This window comes from Brassica napus, chromosome C3, assembly GCF_020379485.1.
Source record: "Brassica napus cultivar Da-Ae chromosome C3, Da-Ae, whole genome shotgun sequence".
NCBI classification, from domain to species: domain Eukaryota; kingdom Viridiplantae; phylum Streptophyta; class Magnoliopsida; order Brassicales; family Brassicaceae; genus Brassica; species Brassica napus.
In genome coordinates, this window is record NC_063446.1 from 44,507,060 (window position 1) to 44,524,087 (window position 17,028).

Here is a 17,028-nt window from a genome sequence, read left to right on the forward strand (position 1 = left end):
ATATGCTTTACATCACAAACTCACTTCACCCCTAATAAGTACTATTATACCCACAACAACATACTATTAAAAAAAATACATAATATGTTAGCATATCACATATTACTACATAACATAATAAAAATACCAAATAATGGTATTAGCAAATAAAGATGATCACATAATTAGTTAACTATATTATCCGAAAAATAATAATTAACAACAATAAAACAATATTCCTCGCGAATCGCGGACATGCCCTAAGTAATTTATAAAATAGATCTAACTTTGTAGAGAAACTAAACAAACTTATTTAAAAAAATAATTAAGATATAAGTAAATATACGTTTTCGTACTACCCATCTATATTATTAAAAGAGAAGTACTCATTTGAAAATGTTCTTCCTTCATTAATTAAACTCCCTTTTTTTTTGCTTGTCTTTTTCAGTTGCATTTATGAAATATCCTAAAACGAATAAAACTGCCTAATTTATTACTTGTCTTTTCAGTTACATTAATGAAATATGCTTAAAGGAATTTAAACTTCCTATTTTATTGTTTGTCTTTTTCATACCTTAATGAAATATCCTTAAATAAATTTGGACATAATGTCATTTAATCAACCAAAAAAACTCATGAGTTATCCTTACGTGCATAATTTTAATAATGGAGATTTTTAAAAACATGCATCATTAAAATGTTACCTAAAACATGCAACACTAATATATAACATGCATCAATAAAACTAGAATTTGACTCACACAATTGTACGGATATTATTTTCAGTTGATTAAATTTAAAAATAATTATTTATTCAAAAAATATTTAAGAATGACTATGTTTTTAAAAATTATATGGTATTATTTGCTCATAACTCATTTGTCATTTGATAAATTGTTAGAATGAAAAGTTTAGCATAATATAACTCAGTTGTTATTTGCTAAATTTATGGTTTTTATTTATATTTTTTATTATTTAATAATAATATTTTCATTTTATATTTGAAAGATAAATGAATTTTCTTTCAAACAATACTTTTGTAAATGTATTTTTTAAAAAATAATCAATTAAAATTGTTATTATCATTGAATATCATTATTTTTGACATAATTTGAGTTTTCGTTTACATCAAAACTTATCATATTTTAGGATAATTTTAATTTAAAATGTAATTTTCATATTTTTCAAACAAATTCTAAAAATATTTTTTTAAATATTTTGTTATAATTGTTAAAAAAAATATTGAGTTGCATTTCAAATAAAAAGGTAAAAATATTAAAAATATTCTAATTAAAATATGTAAAATTTAATATAGTTTTAAGGAAATGGTCAAAATAAAAAAAATTACACATAAAATAATCATGATTTTTGTTAACTGGGCGGATCATTATTTATATGATATCGCACACAAAAGAAAAATTTCTGTTTTTAAAATTATCTAATTAACTCTATACTCATTTTTTTTTTATATGATATCACACATTCGTAAAAAAATAGATAGTTTAAGATGCAAAAAAAAAATATTTACTTAATGAATATAATATGAACGAATATTACAAATACATCATTTAATAAAATAAATAATTAAAAACTAAAAATTCATATCCGCGCTGGCGCGCGGGTCAGGGTCTAGTTCCCATTAATGTTCATTCATATTTATTATTCACTTGCTAGATTTTTTCACTTTAATAATTAGGACAATAACTTATGAACCCTTAACAGGCCCGACTCAATTGCTAACTTGACCTGGTGCTATTATCCAAAAAAGGTTCTAATTAAACCTTTTACTAATAAAAATCAGATATAAAAAGTTTAATCCATATTTTTGTCGAACTTCAAGAGAACAAATCAACCAAAACTATTACAATTTTTTTTAAAAAATAACAAGTCTTTATTCTTGAAAACTTCTTTCGTAGTCACCCAACCAAACAAAATCATGCTTTAAACAAAATCATCAATCAAATATATAACATCTAATTTTTCCAAAAAATTGTTCTTAATTGCTATTAAAGCTAATCTACTTAATCTTTCTTGTGACATAGATGCTTTTAAATATGACTTTAAAAGCTTCAGTTTGGAGAAACTTCTTTCTCTAGAAGCAACAGTAATAGGATCAGTTAGTAAAATTCTATATGCAGTTGTAGTATTAGGAAACAAACAAATTCTAGAAGAAAACTCAAAACATCATATGCACACATCTTTTTGTTTGGTAAAAGTTCTTTAAGAAACTTAAGCTTAAGAAAAGTTCATCTCCATCGATATCTATCAAATCTTCAATTTTTAAACTACTTTCTAAAAAACTATAACAAGATTTTAAACTTTCACCATCATATATTTTCAACTTAATCAAATAAAAAACCAAATATATTTTCACATAGTTTGTATCACTACAAGAAAATACGGACTTAACGACTACAAAATCAGTTGTTAAGTCGTCATAATACATAGATTACAACGAACTAACAACGAATACGAAATCGTAGTTAGCGGCTCGTCGTAATGGACGATTCGTCGTAAAGGAGATGTAATCCTCACGACTGACACATGTCGTCGTAATATAGACGTCAAACAATTCGTCCTAAAGGAGACGTAACTTTACGTCCTTTAAAGTAGTCGTTTATTGGACGTAACAATTTGACGTTATGTCATCGTAAATATTACGACGAATAAACATCGACAATTGTTGTTAAAAGGTCGTAATATTTACGACTATATTACATCGCATTTCGATGTTAATTGGTCGTAATATTTACGACCAGATTACTTCGTAATATAATAATATATATATTATAATATAAAATATATTTATTTAAAATATTAATTATAATTTTAAAATATTAAAATATTAAAAAATTGAGATGAAATTTTAAAATATTTTTAAATTTGGAAAATTCTAAAGAAAAATATAATATATCATAAAACATCCAAAATATTATAATATCGAAAATAAAAAACATTAATACATAACCGAAAGAAAATCTAATTATTAAGGTTGAGGTCGTCAAAGATCTCGGCACTGTGGTGAACAGACCGTTGCTCCAAATCCGCCTGCTCTCCCGGAGTGGGATCGGGATTAATGGTCGGACGTACATTTTGCCACATCGAACATCCCCGCGATGGACCTAATGTGGGTTCTGTTGGCCTGGTTGTTTGCCCGATGCTTCGAAATGACTTGGTTGGCAGCTGTCAAATCTGTCCGGAGCTGCGAATCATCTTGCATTCTCGCCGCATATTCAGCTCTTGCCCTCGGGACATCGTTAACCGTACCGATCCCGACCATTCGTCTCCTTTTCTTCGGAACAATCTTCAATTAATGAAATGAATATTAGTACATGTATAAAATTGAAAAATTAAAATGTATATAAAATATATTAAAAAGATTGAAAATTATACATGTTCAAAAATTTTGTCTTGCTCGACGGTAGACAACTGAACCGGTTCAGCTTCGGGATTTTGTTGGGACAGTTGTGTCTGGACCTCCTGTATCCAAGTCTTGACATCGTTGTAGATCCTTTCGGCTTCAGGATGCACAAACGTCCCATCAGAATGCTGGTGTCTCGTCTTGTAAATCCGGGAAAGAGATGGTGGTGCTCCTTCTTGACCCGCCTACAAAAAAAATTAAATTAATTAATTTCATGCATTCAAAAAACATTTAGTAAATTAATTTTTTAAATTGAAGAAAGATAGAAGACTTACAATTTGAAGAGCTTTCCCGGCGTGTGGGATCTGTTTGGAAGTATGGGGTATGGGCAAATTTCCCTGAACATCACGAGTCATCCTAGACGCGGAGCACTTGAGAGACTTCCGAATAGACTTAGGCAAATTCCAATAAGCCTTTAAGCCCTTCCAAACGTCATCACTGATGTAGAGGAGTTGGGACCTATCCCCTAAAACCCTCCACTTCTCCTTCCAATCCGCAACATTGTTTTTTAGGCGAGTCATCACCTTCTCGTTGAACGCTTTCTTCACCGTCTCATTAACAGCAATAGACCAATTATATTGTTGTTACAAAAAAAATTTTAAATTAAAAATAATTAAATAAGTTTCAAAATAAATATACTTAATTAAATATTAAAAAAATAATTTGAATTAAAATTTTAATTACCGCAAAGCACTTGTACCACGTCCTCCGTACGTGGTCTGGTGTAAGGGTCTAGTTTGGATGCGATTCCCGGAAGTTTGCCTTGATGATTCCCGAAATGCTCCGTCCAAGACAATTTTCCGTCTTAAACCTACAAGATTTAATTACAAGAATTTATGAGACTGATATATTATGAGAAATATATATATATATATATATATATATATATATATTATAATTAAAAATAATTAAATTTTTAATAATTAAAAATATATTTAAAATTACGATAAAGTGTTAGGAGGTCGATTTGGATTGATGATGGGAAGACCTTCTCTTCCCGGCATCTGGAGGATGTCTTCCACCGTATATCGAGCATATGGAGCATTCGGGGGCACCATCAAATCCGAATGGAGAGCTGGAGGAGTCGGAGGAGCTTCGGGAGCTGGGGCAGGTTGACGAGGTGGAGGCTGCTGTGGTGCAGACTGCTGTGAAGGAGGCTTCTGTGGAGGAGGCTGGTCATACTGAGGCTGGAAATCAGCCTCATACTGAGGAGAGTATGGTGGAAGCTCATACTGCGCAAGATGCACATACTGAGCAGGAGGCACATACTCCTGTGCGGATGATCTTCCCTGAGATTGGCTCTCAGTGACATTCTCCTGTGCGGATGCAGTGCCGGAGCTAGAAGCTGATGGGTCCGTCCGATCAAGAAATGTTTCCCCATACGTGGGGTGAGTCTCAGCTGCTAGGTTCCTAAGTCTCTTTCTACCGGAAGCCATATCGTCGATCTGTTAAAAGAAACATTATACTTAGAAATTAATATAATTTAAATAAGTTATTAAAAATATTCTAAAACTAATTCCAAACTAAATCTAATTCAATCCTAAACTAATTCCAAGCTTAATCTAATATTGCACATTAGGATCGGGATATTCTCATCAAGTTGTCTGATGACATCTTCAGTTAAGGTACGTGAGCTTAAATCTCTAAAAAAAGCTCCAATACCTGCAAATAACATGTGCAAACATAATTAATAAGATAAATTATGTATTTATGTTTTCTACATTAATTAAGAAGTAACGCGTTTGTTACCTGCAAGTGCTTCGTGAACATTTTTTGGAAGCAACTCCGCAAATGCAAATGGTAGAAGTCGTTGCATAAACACATGACATTCATGACTCTTAATCCCTGAAAATTTCTGCCCCTGTTCAACACATCTTGACAGATTTGATACGTATCCATCTGAAAACTTCACATCTGAGGTCACCCACTTGAAAAACGCCGCTTTTGCTTCTGCTGACAATCTGAAAATGGGAATCGGAATTTTCCCACCGTCTTTAATATGCAGCTCACTCCTAGAACATAATGCAGGCAAATCCAACCTTGAGTTCTTGTTATCTTTTGTCTTCCCAGGGACGTTCAATAATGTATTGATGATGTTGTCAAAGAAGTTATTCTCTATATACATCACATCAAGATTGTGTCATAGAAGCAGATCCTTCCAGTATGGAAGTTCCCAAAATATACTCTTTTGTGCCAATTATGTTGTGTCACGTAACCATCAGCCATATTTGCAGTAGTATTCCAATTACCTCCTTTGCTGACTATTTTCTCTGCACCATAGTAATCAATATCTTTCTCGATTTCCTCTCGAGATAAATAAGGTGGTGCAGTGTCCCGTACAACCACTTTTGACCTGAACAATGTCTTGTTTCGTCGGTACGGATGGTTAATGGGAAGAAATCTATGATGACAATCAAACCAAGACGTCTTGCTACCATGGTTCAGCTGAAATGCACATGTGCTTCCCATACAATAAGATTAAGCTAGTCTCCCATGCGTAGTCCAACCTGATAACATCCCATATGCAGGAAAGTCATTGATGGTCCACAGAAGAACTGCTCGCATTGTAAAATTTGTTTTCGTTGAACAATCATATGTCTGCGCCCCAACTGACCACAATTCCTTCAATTCTTCTATCAGAGGTTGTAGGAAAACATCGAGAGACCGCTTCGGATGCTTAGGCCCATGTATCAATATACTCAGGAAAAGAAATTCTCTTTCCATACACATCTCTGTATGGCGTCAGGATGACTGGCCAAAGCGAGTATTGTCTTCCAGACATTCCAAAAGGACTAACTCCATCTGTGCATAATCCAAGATAAACATTGCGAATGTTGCTTGCAAAAACTTTGTGAACCGAATTCAAGTGTTTCCACGCTTTTGCATCTGACGGGTAATTGATCTCGCCTTCCTTCTGAGTATGTTCGGCATGCCATCTCATCGCTGCTGCAGTCTTTTCAGATTGATATAATCTCTTCAGTCTATCCGTAATAGGTAAGTACCACATCCGCTGGTACGGTTCTCTTTTCCGCCCACGTCCTTCCAGTTTATATCGTGGCTTCTTGCAAAATTTACACTCCAACAATTATGCATCTTCCCTCCAGTAGATCATACAGTTGTCTATACACACATCTATCATCTCCGAAGGTAAGCCAAGACTATGAACAAGTTTCTGAATCTCATAATAAGATTCAGCACACAAATTATCTTCTGGCAAATACTCATTAAACAACTCAGCCCCAACATCCATACAAAATTCAGGTAAGTTATGATCAGTTTTGATATTCATCATCCTAGCTGCCAATGATAATTTAGAAAGACCTTCTCTACAACCTTCGTAAATTGGTTGATTAGCTGCAGCTAGCATTTCATAAAATCTTTTTGCCTCCAAGTTAGGCCCTTCTACATTTTCTACTTCCTCTATTATTGATGTAGTTTCACGAAATGCATCTGTAACCATATCATGCATCCTATCATGATCTACCATCTGATCCTCCAGAGGGATTTCAGAATGCAAATGACTCGATTCATCTCTATTACCAACATTTTCAACCCGATTACTACTACTAGCTTCATTCCTACTATCACCCTCTCCATGGTGAAACCAGATGTAGTAATGTGGAGTAAATCATCTATTTACTATATGTTTCCAAACTATTTCACGCTGACCAAACTTGGTATTCTTGCATTTACGACACAGACATAACATTTTACCCGTTTCTTGCGTGAGAGAAATATTTCCGGCCTGGTACATGAATGTCTCTGCTCCGTTGAGAAATTCGCTTGTCACTCTTCCCGCAGAAGCTCATAGATATCTCGAGACATTTTTAACTTTTTTTTTGTTTTTTTTTGTTTTTTTTTGTGCATTTGAGAATGAGAGCAAGGAGAGCATATTTATAAGAAACTTTCGATATTGGTAGGTGGGAATGTTACGACCAATTTATGCCACCATAAACTTTACTACTAATTTACAACTACATTCCTCGTAATAAAGTTGTTAATTAGATGGAAAACATTAGATGTAAAATAGACGTAATTTACCGACGTGTTTACGACGAAACCAGTGGTCGTCGTAATCTAGTCGTATAATTATGAATAATTTACGACGAAGACTTTTCGTAGCAATTCTACTACTAGGTCGTCGTTAAAAAAACGTTACTTTACGACTAATTTATGACGAAAACATTTGGTAGCAAATTTACGTCTACTTTACGACGACATCATATTTCGTCGTAACGTCAACGTAAACATGATGTTAAATTACGACGACATTATTGTAATCGTAACTCTTGGTCGTTATGACCACGTTTTCTTGTAGTGTATTGTCTATTATATACATAAATATTGAATCCTAAAAGTTTCTTCTACAGACAATATAGTTTCATTATCACTAGTTTCATCAAACTGTTTTTTAAGAATAACACGTTGTTGAGAAAAATCGGTTCAATACCAAATTCATTAGCAATTTCATTTGCTTTCATCATAACTTCAACAAAACCAGTTTCTTTATACTTTCTAAGATAAGAAATCAGTCCACTTACCTCCGTCATGGCAGTGTCAATTTGCATATTTTTTGCATGTATTTTTTTGCTAACCATATTCACCACATACAATATATCAAACCAAATAACACTTAGATAATATAAATTCAAAACTACTAAGTTCTTTTAGTGCTAAAGACTTTGATTCACTTTGAATCAAAGGATCTTATATCTATAATCTGACATCTTATGGTTTTAATACTTTCAGTATGACTTTTCCATCGGGTTGTACGACTTTTCCATCGGGTTGTACGATAATTGCATGAGGGTCCCTCAACAATCGTGCTTGGGATATCAAACAGATCCCTTAACACCCATGACTGTCATAAGATCAGATAGATATCTTATTAGATTCAGAAGATGATCGTAAATAATAGCAAAGGGAAGGACGATATGAGGAAATAAAGATGAGCGTGGACAAATTCTTGCTATATACTCCATCCATTTTAATATAATGTATGTTTTGGAGTTTTCACACATATCAAGAAAACACGTAAATTCTTGATTATAAATACAAAATTTTCCGTGATTAGCTATTTTCCACATTTTTAACCAATCAAAGTTCAGTAAACACAATTAATGTTTTTGAAGTTCACAATTTATTATTATTACATACATTGAAAATGTAAAATATATATCTTTTAAAAATATATTTTTTTTCTAAAACATAGATTATTTTGAAACGGAGAGAATATATATTTTAAAATTTTCTTGCTATATTGTGTATTTTTATTTCGTAAAGTGGTTTTAATAGTTATGTATAAATAAATATTGTTGTAAATTCGAGGTGATATCAATAAATTACGCCTCACGAAAACGAAAAACTCTGATAATTTTAGCAGTGTTGTAAACTTACGGATTTAGAACTGTAAGTATCTGTATATTATTAATGAATAAATGTTCTTTTTATATAGGGGTTACAAGAGAGATAAATGAAAATACAATAATAGGAAATATTACAAATCATAAACATAAACGAATTAGGAAATAGACAAGTTGTAGCCGCCTCTCTCTGCTCTCTAAGTCTCGCGGCCGCCTCTCTCTCTCTCTAGGGTTGGACCGTCTCTCTCTCTAAGTGTATGGGCCGGTTATGGACCGGTTATGGACCGGGCCGGTTATGGACATCCACCAATTGATTTATAACACTCCCCCTTGGATGCCATAACCATACAGGGATTGTAATACGCTTAATGTTGCCTCATTAAAACCTTATCAGGAAAACCCAGTGGGACAAAACCATGATGAAGAAAAAAGAGTACAACACGTACTACTCCCCCTGATGTGAACTTCAGTAGAGGTCCTTCATCCTACGCATCCAAATCTGATGCGTGAGCTTCCTGAACGTGCAGGTAGGAAGTGCCTTGGTGAATAGGTCAGCTGAATTTTCACTGGATCGTACTTGGACGACCTGGACCTCACCGGCTTTTTGAAGCTCGTGAGTAAAGAATAACTTAGGCAATATGTGCTTCGTCCTATCACCTTTTATGTAACAGTCCTTGAGCTGAGCAATGCACGCAGCATTGTCCTCATACATCACGATTGGCTTTTTCCACTCGGACGTGTTGGGTCATCGACCTCAACCAAACACACTCGCGGCTGGCCTCATGTATGGCCAAGATTTCCGAGTGATTAGATGAAGTGGCCGCGATGGTTTGTTTCATGGAACGCCATGATATGGCCGTACCTCCATGTGTAAAAACATATCCTGTCTGTGATCGAGCTTGATGTGGATCTGATAAATAACCAGCATCAGCAAAGCCAACTAAACCATATTTGTTATGGTTAGAATAATATAGACCCAAGTCTTTCGTTCCTTGCAGGTAACGAATAACATGTTTGATCTCATTCCAATGCCTCTGGGTCGGACAGGAGCTAAACCTAGATAGTAGGTTCACGACAAAGCTTATATCAGGGCGTGTGTGAGTTGCCAAGTACATTAAAGCTCCTATGGCACTGAGATATGGCATTTCAGGACCTAGGTCATCTTCATCATCCATCTTGGGACGGAATGGGTCAGTGTCCAGGCCGAGAGACCTCACGACCATGGGACTGGTCAGAGAATGGCAATCGGCCATATTGAATCTGAGTACCTTTTCGGTGTATGCCATCTGATGCACAAGGATCCCATCATTTATGTACTCAAGTTGTAATCCCAAACAGAATTTTGTTTTCCCGAGATCTTTCATCTTGAATTCTTTCTTAAGGTATTCAACCGTTTGGGAAATTGTATCCAGAGGTTCCTAGGATATTCAGATCATATATTTCGATGATTATCAATATTGTTCTCAAGAACTTGCTGTACATTCAGCTCAATACCCTCTAGTAGTTTCATTATCCAGTGGACCATATAAATATGCAGTCACTACATCAGTTTGCTGCAAGTCTAATTTTCTCTCTTATATAGCCAGACTTATGAGAAATCTTAAAAGTAGTTGCATCCACCACATGGGAGTATATCTCCTCATAATCTATTACTGATCTTTGTGAGAATCCTTGTGCAACATTAGCTTTATATCTCACGATTTCTATTCCTCACAAGACCCATTTATATCCACTTGTTTTAACATCATATGGCGTCTTAATCATATGGCCAAATACGCCTTTCTTCCTTAAACTATTTAACCTCACGTTTCCATTCAATCTGTTCTACGGGTGCGCACTCTTATATTGACGTGGGTTCATGATCCTCGCTTACATTCATAAATTCAAGTGCTACCTTGTATCATCTTATGTCGACATTCCTTATTGTGTTCCATTATGTTCTAGACATGATATAATCGATTGAGATTCATTATTATCAGGACCTTTAATACTTTGCAGCTTGGCATCCCAAGCTACATTGTTTGGTACATGTACCTTAGAGCCGGCCGGCCTTATCTTTATGTCTGGGATGGTTTCTTTGACCTCGGATTTTTTTTATCATTCTATGCACCTTTCTCTTTTGTTTCCGAGGATTCTTATCTTTTGGAACTTATTGGTCTATCTTGTATAGACTTTGTAGCAACTTGACTGTGTCTCTCTTGGACATCAATTTAGTTGGTGCTTTACAAGCTGGTTTATATATGACTTAGTCATTCTTTTTCGGGTCAGCAAATATTTCTGGCATTTGATTAGCTAGCTTTGTAAATGTATTATCTTCGGACGTCTATTTCACATTCTTTAGTCCGATGATCTTGCCAAGACAATGATGATCGATGCCATTCTGTTTCTCTTACCAGCTTACTATTTTCTCCCCCTAATGTTGGATAGTCGGATCCATTAAAATTTGCAATCCGTGTTCTTGGCCACTAAATAGATCACCCATATTTGGCTCAAGGTACTTCATTATTTGTGGGAGATTCATATCCAACATATATCTCCATCCTCATCCTCTTCTAAGGATCCATCTTAGATGGCACATATATTTGTGGTGGCTTATCCAAATATCTCAAGATGTTATATGCCTGGCTCATGACCCGTAGTAAATTTGAGATGAGAATATCTATGCTCACTTAATGGTTTGATGCTTATTAGTTAAGATGCATGTAAATTCGTGTGTCCCCAAGCCTTGGACTGAGAGTTTGGACCAATGGGTTATGGGCGGTTAAGGCCGAGAAGTAACCGCCCAAACTCCTTTTAATTGAAATCCCGCGGATCAGAAGGGGAGGGCTGGTTTTTACACACGAGTTTCTGGACAGGAAAAATGGAGAGAAAGAAGAGAAAAGAACCGAGAGTTCAGAGAGACAGATCCGAAACAAGAGAGCATGACCGGATGGCCGATCTGAGCCTCTATTGGGGTCGCGAGTCTATCTGGCTCGTCGGCGATGTGTCCCTGTTCTGTATACGGATGAGGTAATGACTGATGGAACCGAGAGGCGATGGATAATGGATCGATTGGGTAGAGATCGGCACTGAGTAGATGTCGGCTTGGTCTGAAGCCGAACAAATGACGAACTGGACAAGAGCAGATGTAGTACGAGATCGGCAGGGTCCTGTTGGACGGGATGGTTATGGCTTATACCGGAAGACTGACTGGTAAAGAGAGTCGGTTCTGATGGAAGGCGATCAGAAGGATGACCACGGATATTCAAGTTGTGTTGGCTATGCTGACGGCGTATGAGACGTGGTGGGAATAAATCTCTTTAGTGCGCTGTGATTATCGGTTGGATGGGTGTGGAACGTGATACTGGCGGTTAGGGCTCGGATCGAGTCTTAGCGTTCTGTACCGGCTATGGTATAGGCCGAATCTTGATGGATTTGTGTTGACTGAACCGAGACTTGTACTGGGTGCATGCGTGTTCTTACTGACTGAATATGGGGCTGTGGAGCCGAGTATGTACTGTCTGATCAAGTTATGATCAACGACTGGTTCTAGGGCGCTAAGCATGGCTAGCGTACTGTCTGTTTTAGATGGCTGGTTGGAGACCAAGCCGTCTCTCTTTATTTACTTGGGTCACGTGGGGATGGTTGGCTGAGTGACTAAGGAACAAGGGGATTCAGTTAAGTATCTGATCGAGCTGACTAGATAAGACGGATGGGAAGCAGGAAGACAGTAAGGAAGGAGTGTATGGATGGATTATCAGATAACAAAGCATCGAGGCAGTAAGGTACATGTTTATTATGTTGTGATTACTAGTAGACTGCTAAGTTGCTGGATTAGACTTAGCGAACCCTGTGTACTGAACTGAACCTCTTAGAGGAAAGCTGGTTAAAAATCGTAAGTAAAAGGAATATTTCGTAAAAGGCCAGTTTGGGTCGGGGCAAGCGAACTGAGGACGAACCGGCGGTAAGGGAAACCGGGTCAGGGCCTTTCACCATCCCCTCTTTTTTTTTTTGAACAAATAAGGGTTAAACCCGGGTCTATTAAAGACACAGACCTAACCCCGGGTGGAGGTACAGCCCACGGATAGACCCTCCCCTGGGCATTCAAATGAGCCGAAAGCAATAGTCCATATTCGTGTGGCCCGCGGGTTTCGAACCAGAGTACGCCGTATTGGGCATATTCCCTCAAGGGCCACTAGACTACCACCGCTGATTTTTCTTTGCCTCCCCCGATCTGCTCAACATTAGTCGAAATGCATGCGATTCTGGATCTGCTCGTTTGTCACCGAAGACTCGTTTTGTGGTCAAAGGAGACATGACGGCGGCTGTGGAAAAGCGGCAAGACTATGGAGCTGCTGATGTGGGGGAGGTCATCTTTTAGGGTTGAAGAGGTCGCCAGATCTAATTTTCTATTTTTCAGATTTGTGGTGACCTTTTCGCGACGACGGCGCGTGACCTCAGTGGGAGCCCTTCTCCGCCTTAGATCTGCCTCCCTGTGCGGCGGTGAGAAGAACGGAGGAGTGAGTGACAAGTGGCGGAAGATGGTTTGTAACTCCAGTTCTCGGAACAACGTGTCGCAAGGTTAACGGCGCCGGAGGAGTCAACCGGAGGAGTTAGCTTTGCTGATGGTACACGGTGGGGCCCTACTTTCCAGCGCCGGCGGTGGCTCTGCGTCTTCGTCGGTGGTACGAGTCTCGCACCATTTGAAGCTAGGTTTTGCTGAGCCGGTCCCGTTTTTGTTATCGTCAAGTCCGGCTTAGGAGCGGGACATGAAGTTCGGTGGTGGTGGGTCTAATCCAGAATGCATCGGGAGGTGTCGAAGTGTTGATCTGTGTTTAGCACTCTTATCTTTCGGTGATTAGCACATTGTTCTTGTAATTAGTTGTCTGGATTAGACGTTATCCCTGTCGGATGTAAGGTCCTCGTCTCACGTGGTCGAATATAGGTGGCTAGGAAGTGGCTCTCCCTGATAGTAGGTAGAGTTCATCTAATCGGGGTGAAATGGGCAACAAACATCAACCAGGTAGTGTAGGATCCAATCAAGTGATCTTAAGAGATACTAGGTTAGTTTGTTTGTCCTTGTGGTTCAATCTCTATGAAGTTTAAATCATGTGTAACTCTTGTTGGTGAATGAAAGTTGAAGTTGAGTTTAAAAAAAAAAAATCTATTAGATAAAGGTGTTGTAGACCTAAAAAAATTTATGAATCGAAGAAAATTGAGAGGGAGTCAAACATTCAATGTGAGAGAGGCATTTATGAAAATGGAGTACTTCTAATAACAAAAAGTAATACATTTTGGTTTTAGAAGAGCATTGACAGATAGAGAAAGACTACTTCTAAGAGCATGTCCAATAGTTAGAGTCCTTAATGGATTCTAACCATTAGTTTAATTATTAAATGAGTACTTTATGAAGTTAAGATCCCCTGTTACTATAATTAGTTTTGTGAAGGTCCAATGGGAGAACCCCTTTGAGGTTCTTAAAAAAAAAAATTTAGAAGGTGAATTATTAAATTTAAATTTTATAAAATTTATAAATGATTGGATTTCATATAATTTAAACAAATATGACATAAAACATATTAAAAATAGAAATACAAATTTATAATTATAAATTTTAAACAAATATGGAAGAAAAGCATAAATAAAAATTGCTAGACGAGTTCAAAATTTATAATTATAAATTTTAATCTCATTGTTTGAAGAAGCTTTTCTCCATTACTCATCGAAGGTGCTTAAGAAACCACCAATGAAACCAGCTCCATTGCATTCTCCACACAAAACCTCCTTTTTACCTCTGTCCACAAGAAATTGAAGAGGATACTAATTTATGAGTTTGTATTGTTGTGGTGGTGAAGGAAGGAGAAAGAGTTATGCAAACCTGCAAAGCCAACAGAGGCTAGTCCAGCTTTAAACTGCCCATTAAAATGATCAGTCAAGTTCACACCACCTCCTTTGCATTGAGAACATGCCACAGCACTTTTATTTCACAAAATCTTTGTCAGGTTTTTAACTAATTCAGTTGTAGAAAGAAACTAATAGAGCACACTTACCATTCCCTTCACAGTTTTGACAAACAATGCTGCTCGATTTAGTAGCCTGAGTACCGTTTGTGGCCTAATGTTGATTCCAAAAGATAAAAATAATTAATTTTCAGAATGCGATTTGGTGTATAAGAACAGAATTTCGTAATAAAACTGACCTGAATCTCAAAACTTTTGGATTTGGAAGTCTGAAATACTTCTTTCTTCTGAGCCAACTTCTTATCACCAATGGGGAAGAAGTGAGTAGGTTTAACACTGTTGATGGGAGATTGAAGGAGGCAAAAGGTAGGAGGAGGAGGAGAAGAGAAGAAGCCGAGTGAATTCGCCATCTCTGCTTCTGTCTTTCTTCTTACACACTCGATAACAGATAAGACGCTCTCTTCTCTGTTATAACAGTTTGCTAACCATTTGAACCAATCCAAACCAGAACCAATTCTTATACCGGTTTTCTACAGTTTCACATATTACTTTCATTTTTTTTTTTTTTTTTTTCAATTTATGGAAAAACTTTGGCATATTCCTTTATAGTGGCTGTTTTAGTATCTTAGGACAAGAAAACAACAAAGGTTAGAGCTAATTATTTCCTTAACTTTTCTCAAACGACCCCATAAAGAGCCATAAACTTTTCTGATCCTATGGACAAACCACAAAAACAAGAAATGGCCAAGGCCAAAACCCACAAGGACATTAGACGAAGCTAAATACAAAAACCAAGAGTCCTTCACAAATTTCCCTGCCCAAGACTCTCATTCATTAGCTTTTAGACGCTCTCCAAGTAGCCGAGAAGGCCACGACGAGTCAGCCGCGTTAGCATATCTTGGACACGGCTTACTCACATTTGAGCTATTATACATCAGAGGCGCTTGTGTCTGGAGATCAGGTTGCATCGGAAGAACAAGAACTGTGGCACCAGGAGGAGTCGCAGCAGAAGATTGTTGAAAGCCCGCCACGCCTTGGAAAATGGGAAGTCCTGAAAACTGGGATGCAAGCTCGGCATGTTGTTGATAGTGATGATGATGATGGTACTCAGGCGCAGGAGAGGTGTTCAAGTCTGGTTTGGACTGATTCACTTTTGCTTCTATCTCGGATTGTAGTCTAGAGATCTCGCTCTCGAGCACTGATGTTTCTTCCTTGAGCTCATTCTTCTCTGTCGTTACCTACACAGTTTCCATCACACAAAAAAAAAAAAACAACTAAAGACTGTTGAAGCTGCATTATTTGTCTATAAAGTCTTAGCTTCTTTAGAATAGTGGCTTACGTAGTTAGATTCAGAGAGGAGAGAAGTGTGCTCCTTTCTAAGGGACTCAATCTCACCAAACACGTCCTTCAAGAACCGAGTAGCTTCACACAGTACCGAAGCTTTTCCACTGTTCTGCTGATTCAGCTCTGAGAAAATAAAAAAACGTTCCTGGTTATACGACTATAGCTAACACCATCTTATTATTCAAAATGTAAACCGGTTACAGCCTCTCAACTCAAGCAAATTGTTCATTCAAATCAATGGAAAGCAATCTTGGATGTGAAATATACCAAGCGAATCAGCTAATTCGATGAAAAGCTCATTCAAATGCTCGCGCTTAAGCCTCTCCCTAACAGCCTTGTTAATCCTTTTCGGTACTTTACCTTTTCTAGACCTGTTGCAGCCAGAAAAAGATCAATCAACAGAAAAAAAAAAAAAAAAAAAACAAATTTTCAATGTCGGAAGAATCTCACACCTTTCATCTACAGAAGCATTGGCTTCATGAGTCGATGTGGAAGGAGTTTTTGATCCCATCTTCTTCTTGCTTTAGTCAGAGCAGAGTCACCTGTAATTTAAAAGAAAAGCGATTGGTTCAAAGCAACCCAATCAATCAATGTTATAATCTTATAATAATCAATGAATCTGACAAGAAAAACATAGACTTTATGAAATTCGTCGATTGATTCCTCAAAAATTCTCACTTTATCAAATCAAATCAAGAACAGTGAAGAGTTTTCGAAAAGAATCAGAGCTAACTTCTTCAGAGACACCAAAGCGTAAAAGCAGATCTACCTCTCTCTCAGGCCTATGCGGGAAGATAACTCCTTTGATAAGTCGTCGGAAATTGCTATGACGATCAGGATTCGAAACGAGTAAATTGAGATAGATAACAAAAAAAGCTATAAGAAAGGAGGAGGGCGTGTGGGGGAAAGGAGGAGGCGCGTGGAGACCACAGTGGAAGTGGTGCGTGTAAATGAGCTCGACATGTGCCTTTCGCTTTCCCAC

The 17,028-nt window shown here is 36.9% G+C and overlaps 1 protein-coding gene and 1 pseudogene across 1 annotated transcript; both read right to left on the reverse strand.

Annotated features, from left to right (window-relative positions):
• Positions 1–14,248: 14,248 nt before the first annotated feature.
• LOC106374976 lies at positions 14,249–15,189 on the reverse strand (annotated as a pseudogene).
• Positions 15,190–15,350: 161 nt separating this feature from the next.
• On the reverse strand, positions 15,351–17,028 carry LOC106374007 (transcription factor bHLH47). Its single transcript, XM_048751563.1, has 5 exons — positions 16,816–17,028; positions 16,499–16,588; positions 16,314–16,417; positions 16,042–16,169; positions 15,351–15,940 (listed from the first exon to the last, which is right to left on the reverse strand). The coding sequence occupies exons 2-5, from the start codon at positions 16,555–16,557 to the stop codon at positions 15,530–15,532; spliced, it is 702 nt and encodes a 233-aa protein (XP_048607520.1). The 5' UTR covers positions 16,558–16,588; positions 16,816–17,028; the 3' UTR covers positions 15,351–15,529.

What these genes read in the sequence shown, in the direction of transcription:
- LOC106374007 (XM_048751563.1), bottom strand. Translation starts at nt 16,557, where the DNA reads ATGGGATCAAAAACTCCTTCCACATCGACTCATGAAGCCAATGCTTCT. An exon ending in AATGCTTCTGTAGATGAAAG is followed by an intron (nt 16,418 to 16,498) that starts GTGTGAGATTCT and finishes TGGCTGCAACAG; the next exon opens with GTCTAGAAAAGGTAAAGTAC. An exon ending in TCCTCTCTGAATCTAACTAC is followed by an intron (nt 15,941 to 16,041) that starts GTAAGCCACTAT and finishes GAAACTGTGTAG; the next exon opens with GTAACGACAGAGAAGAATGA.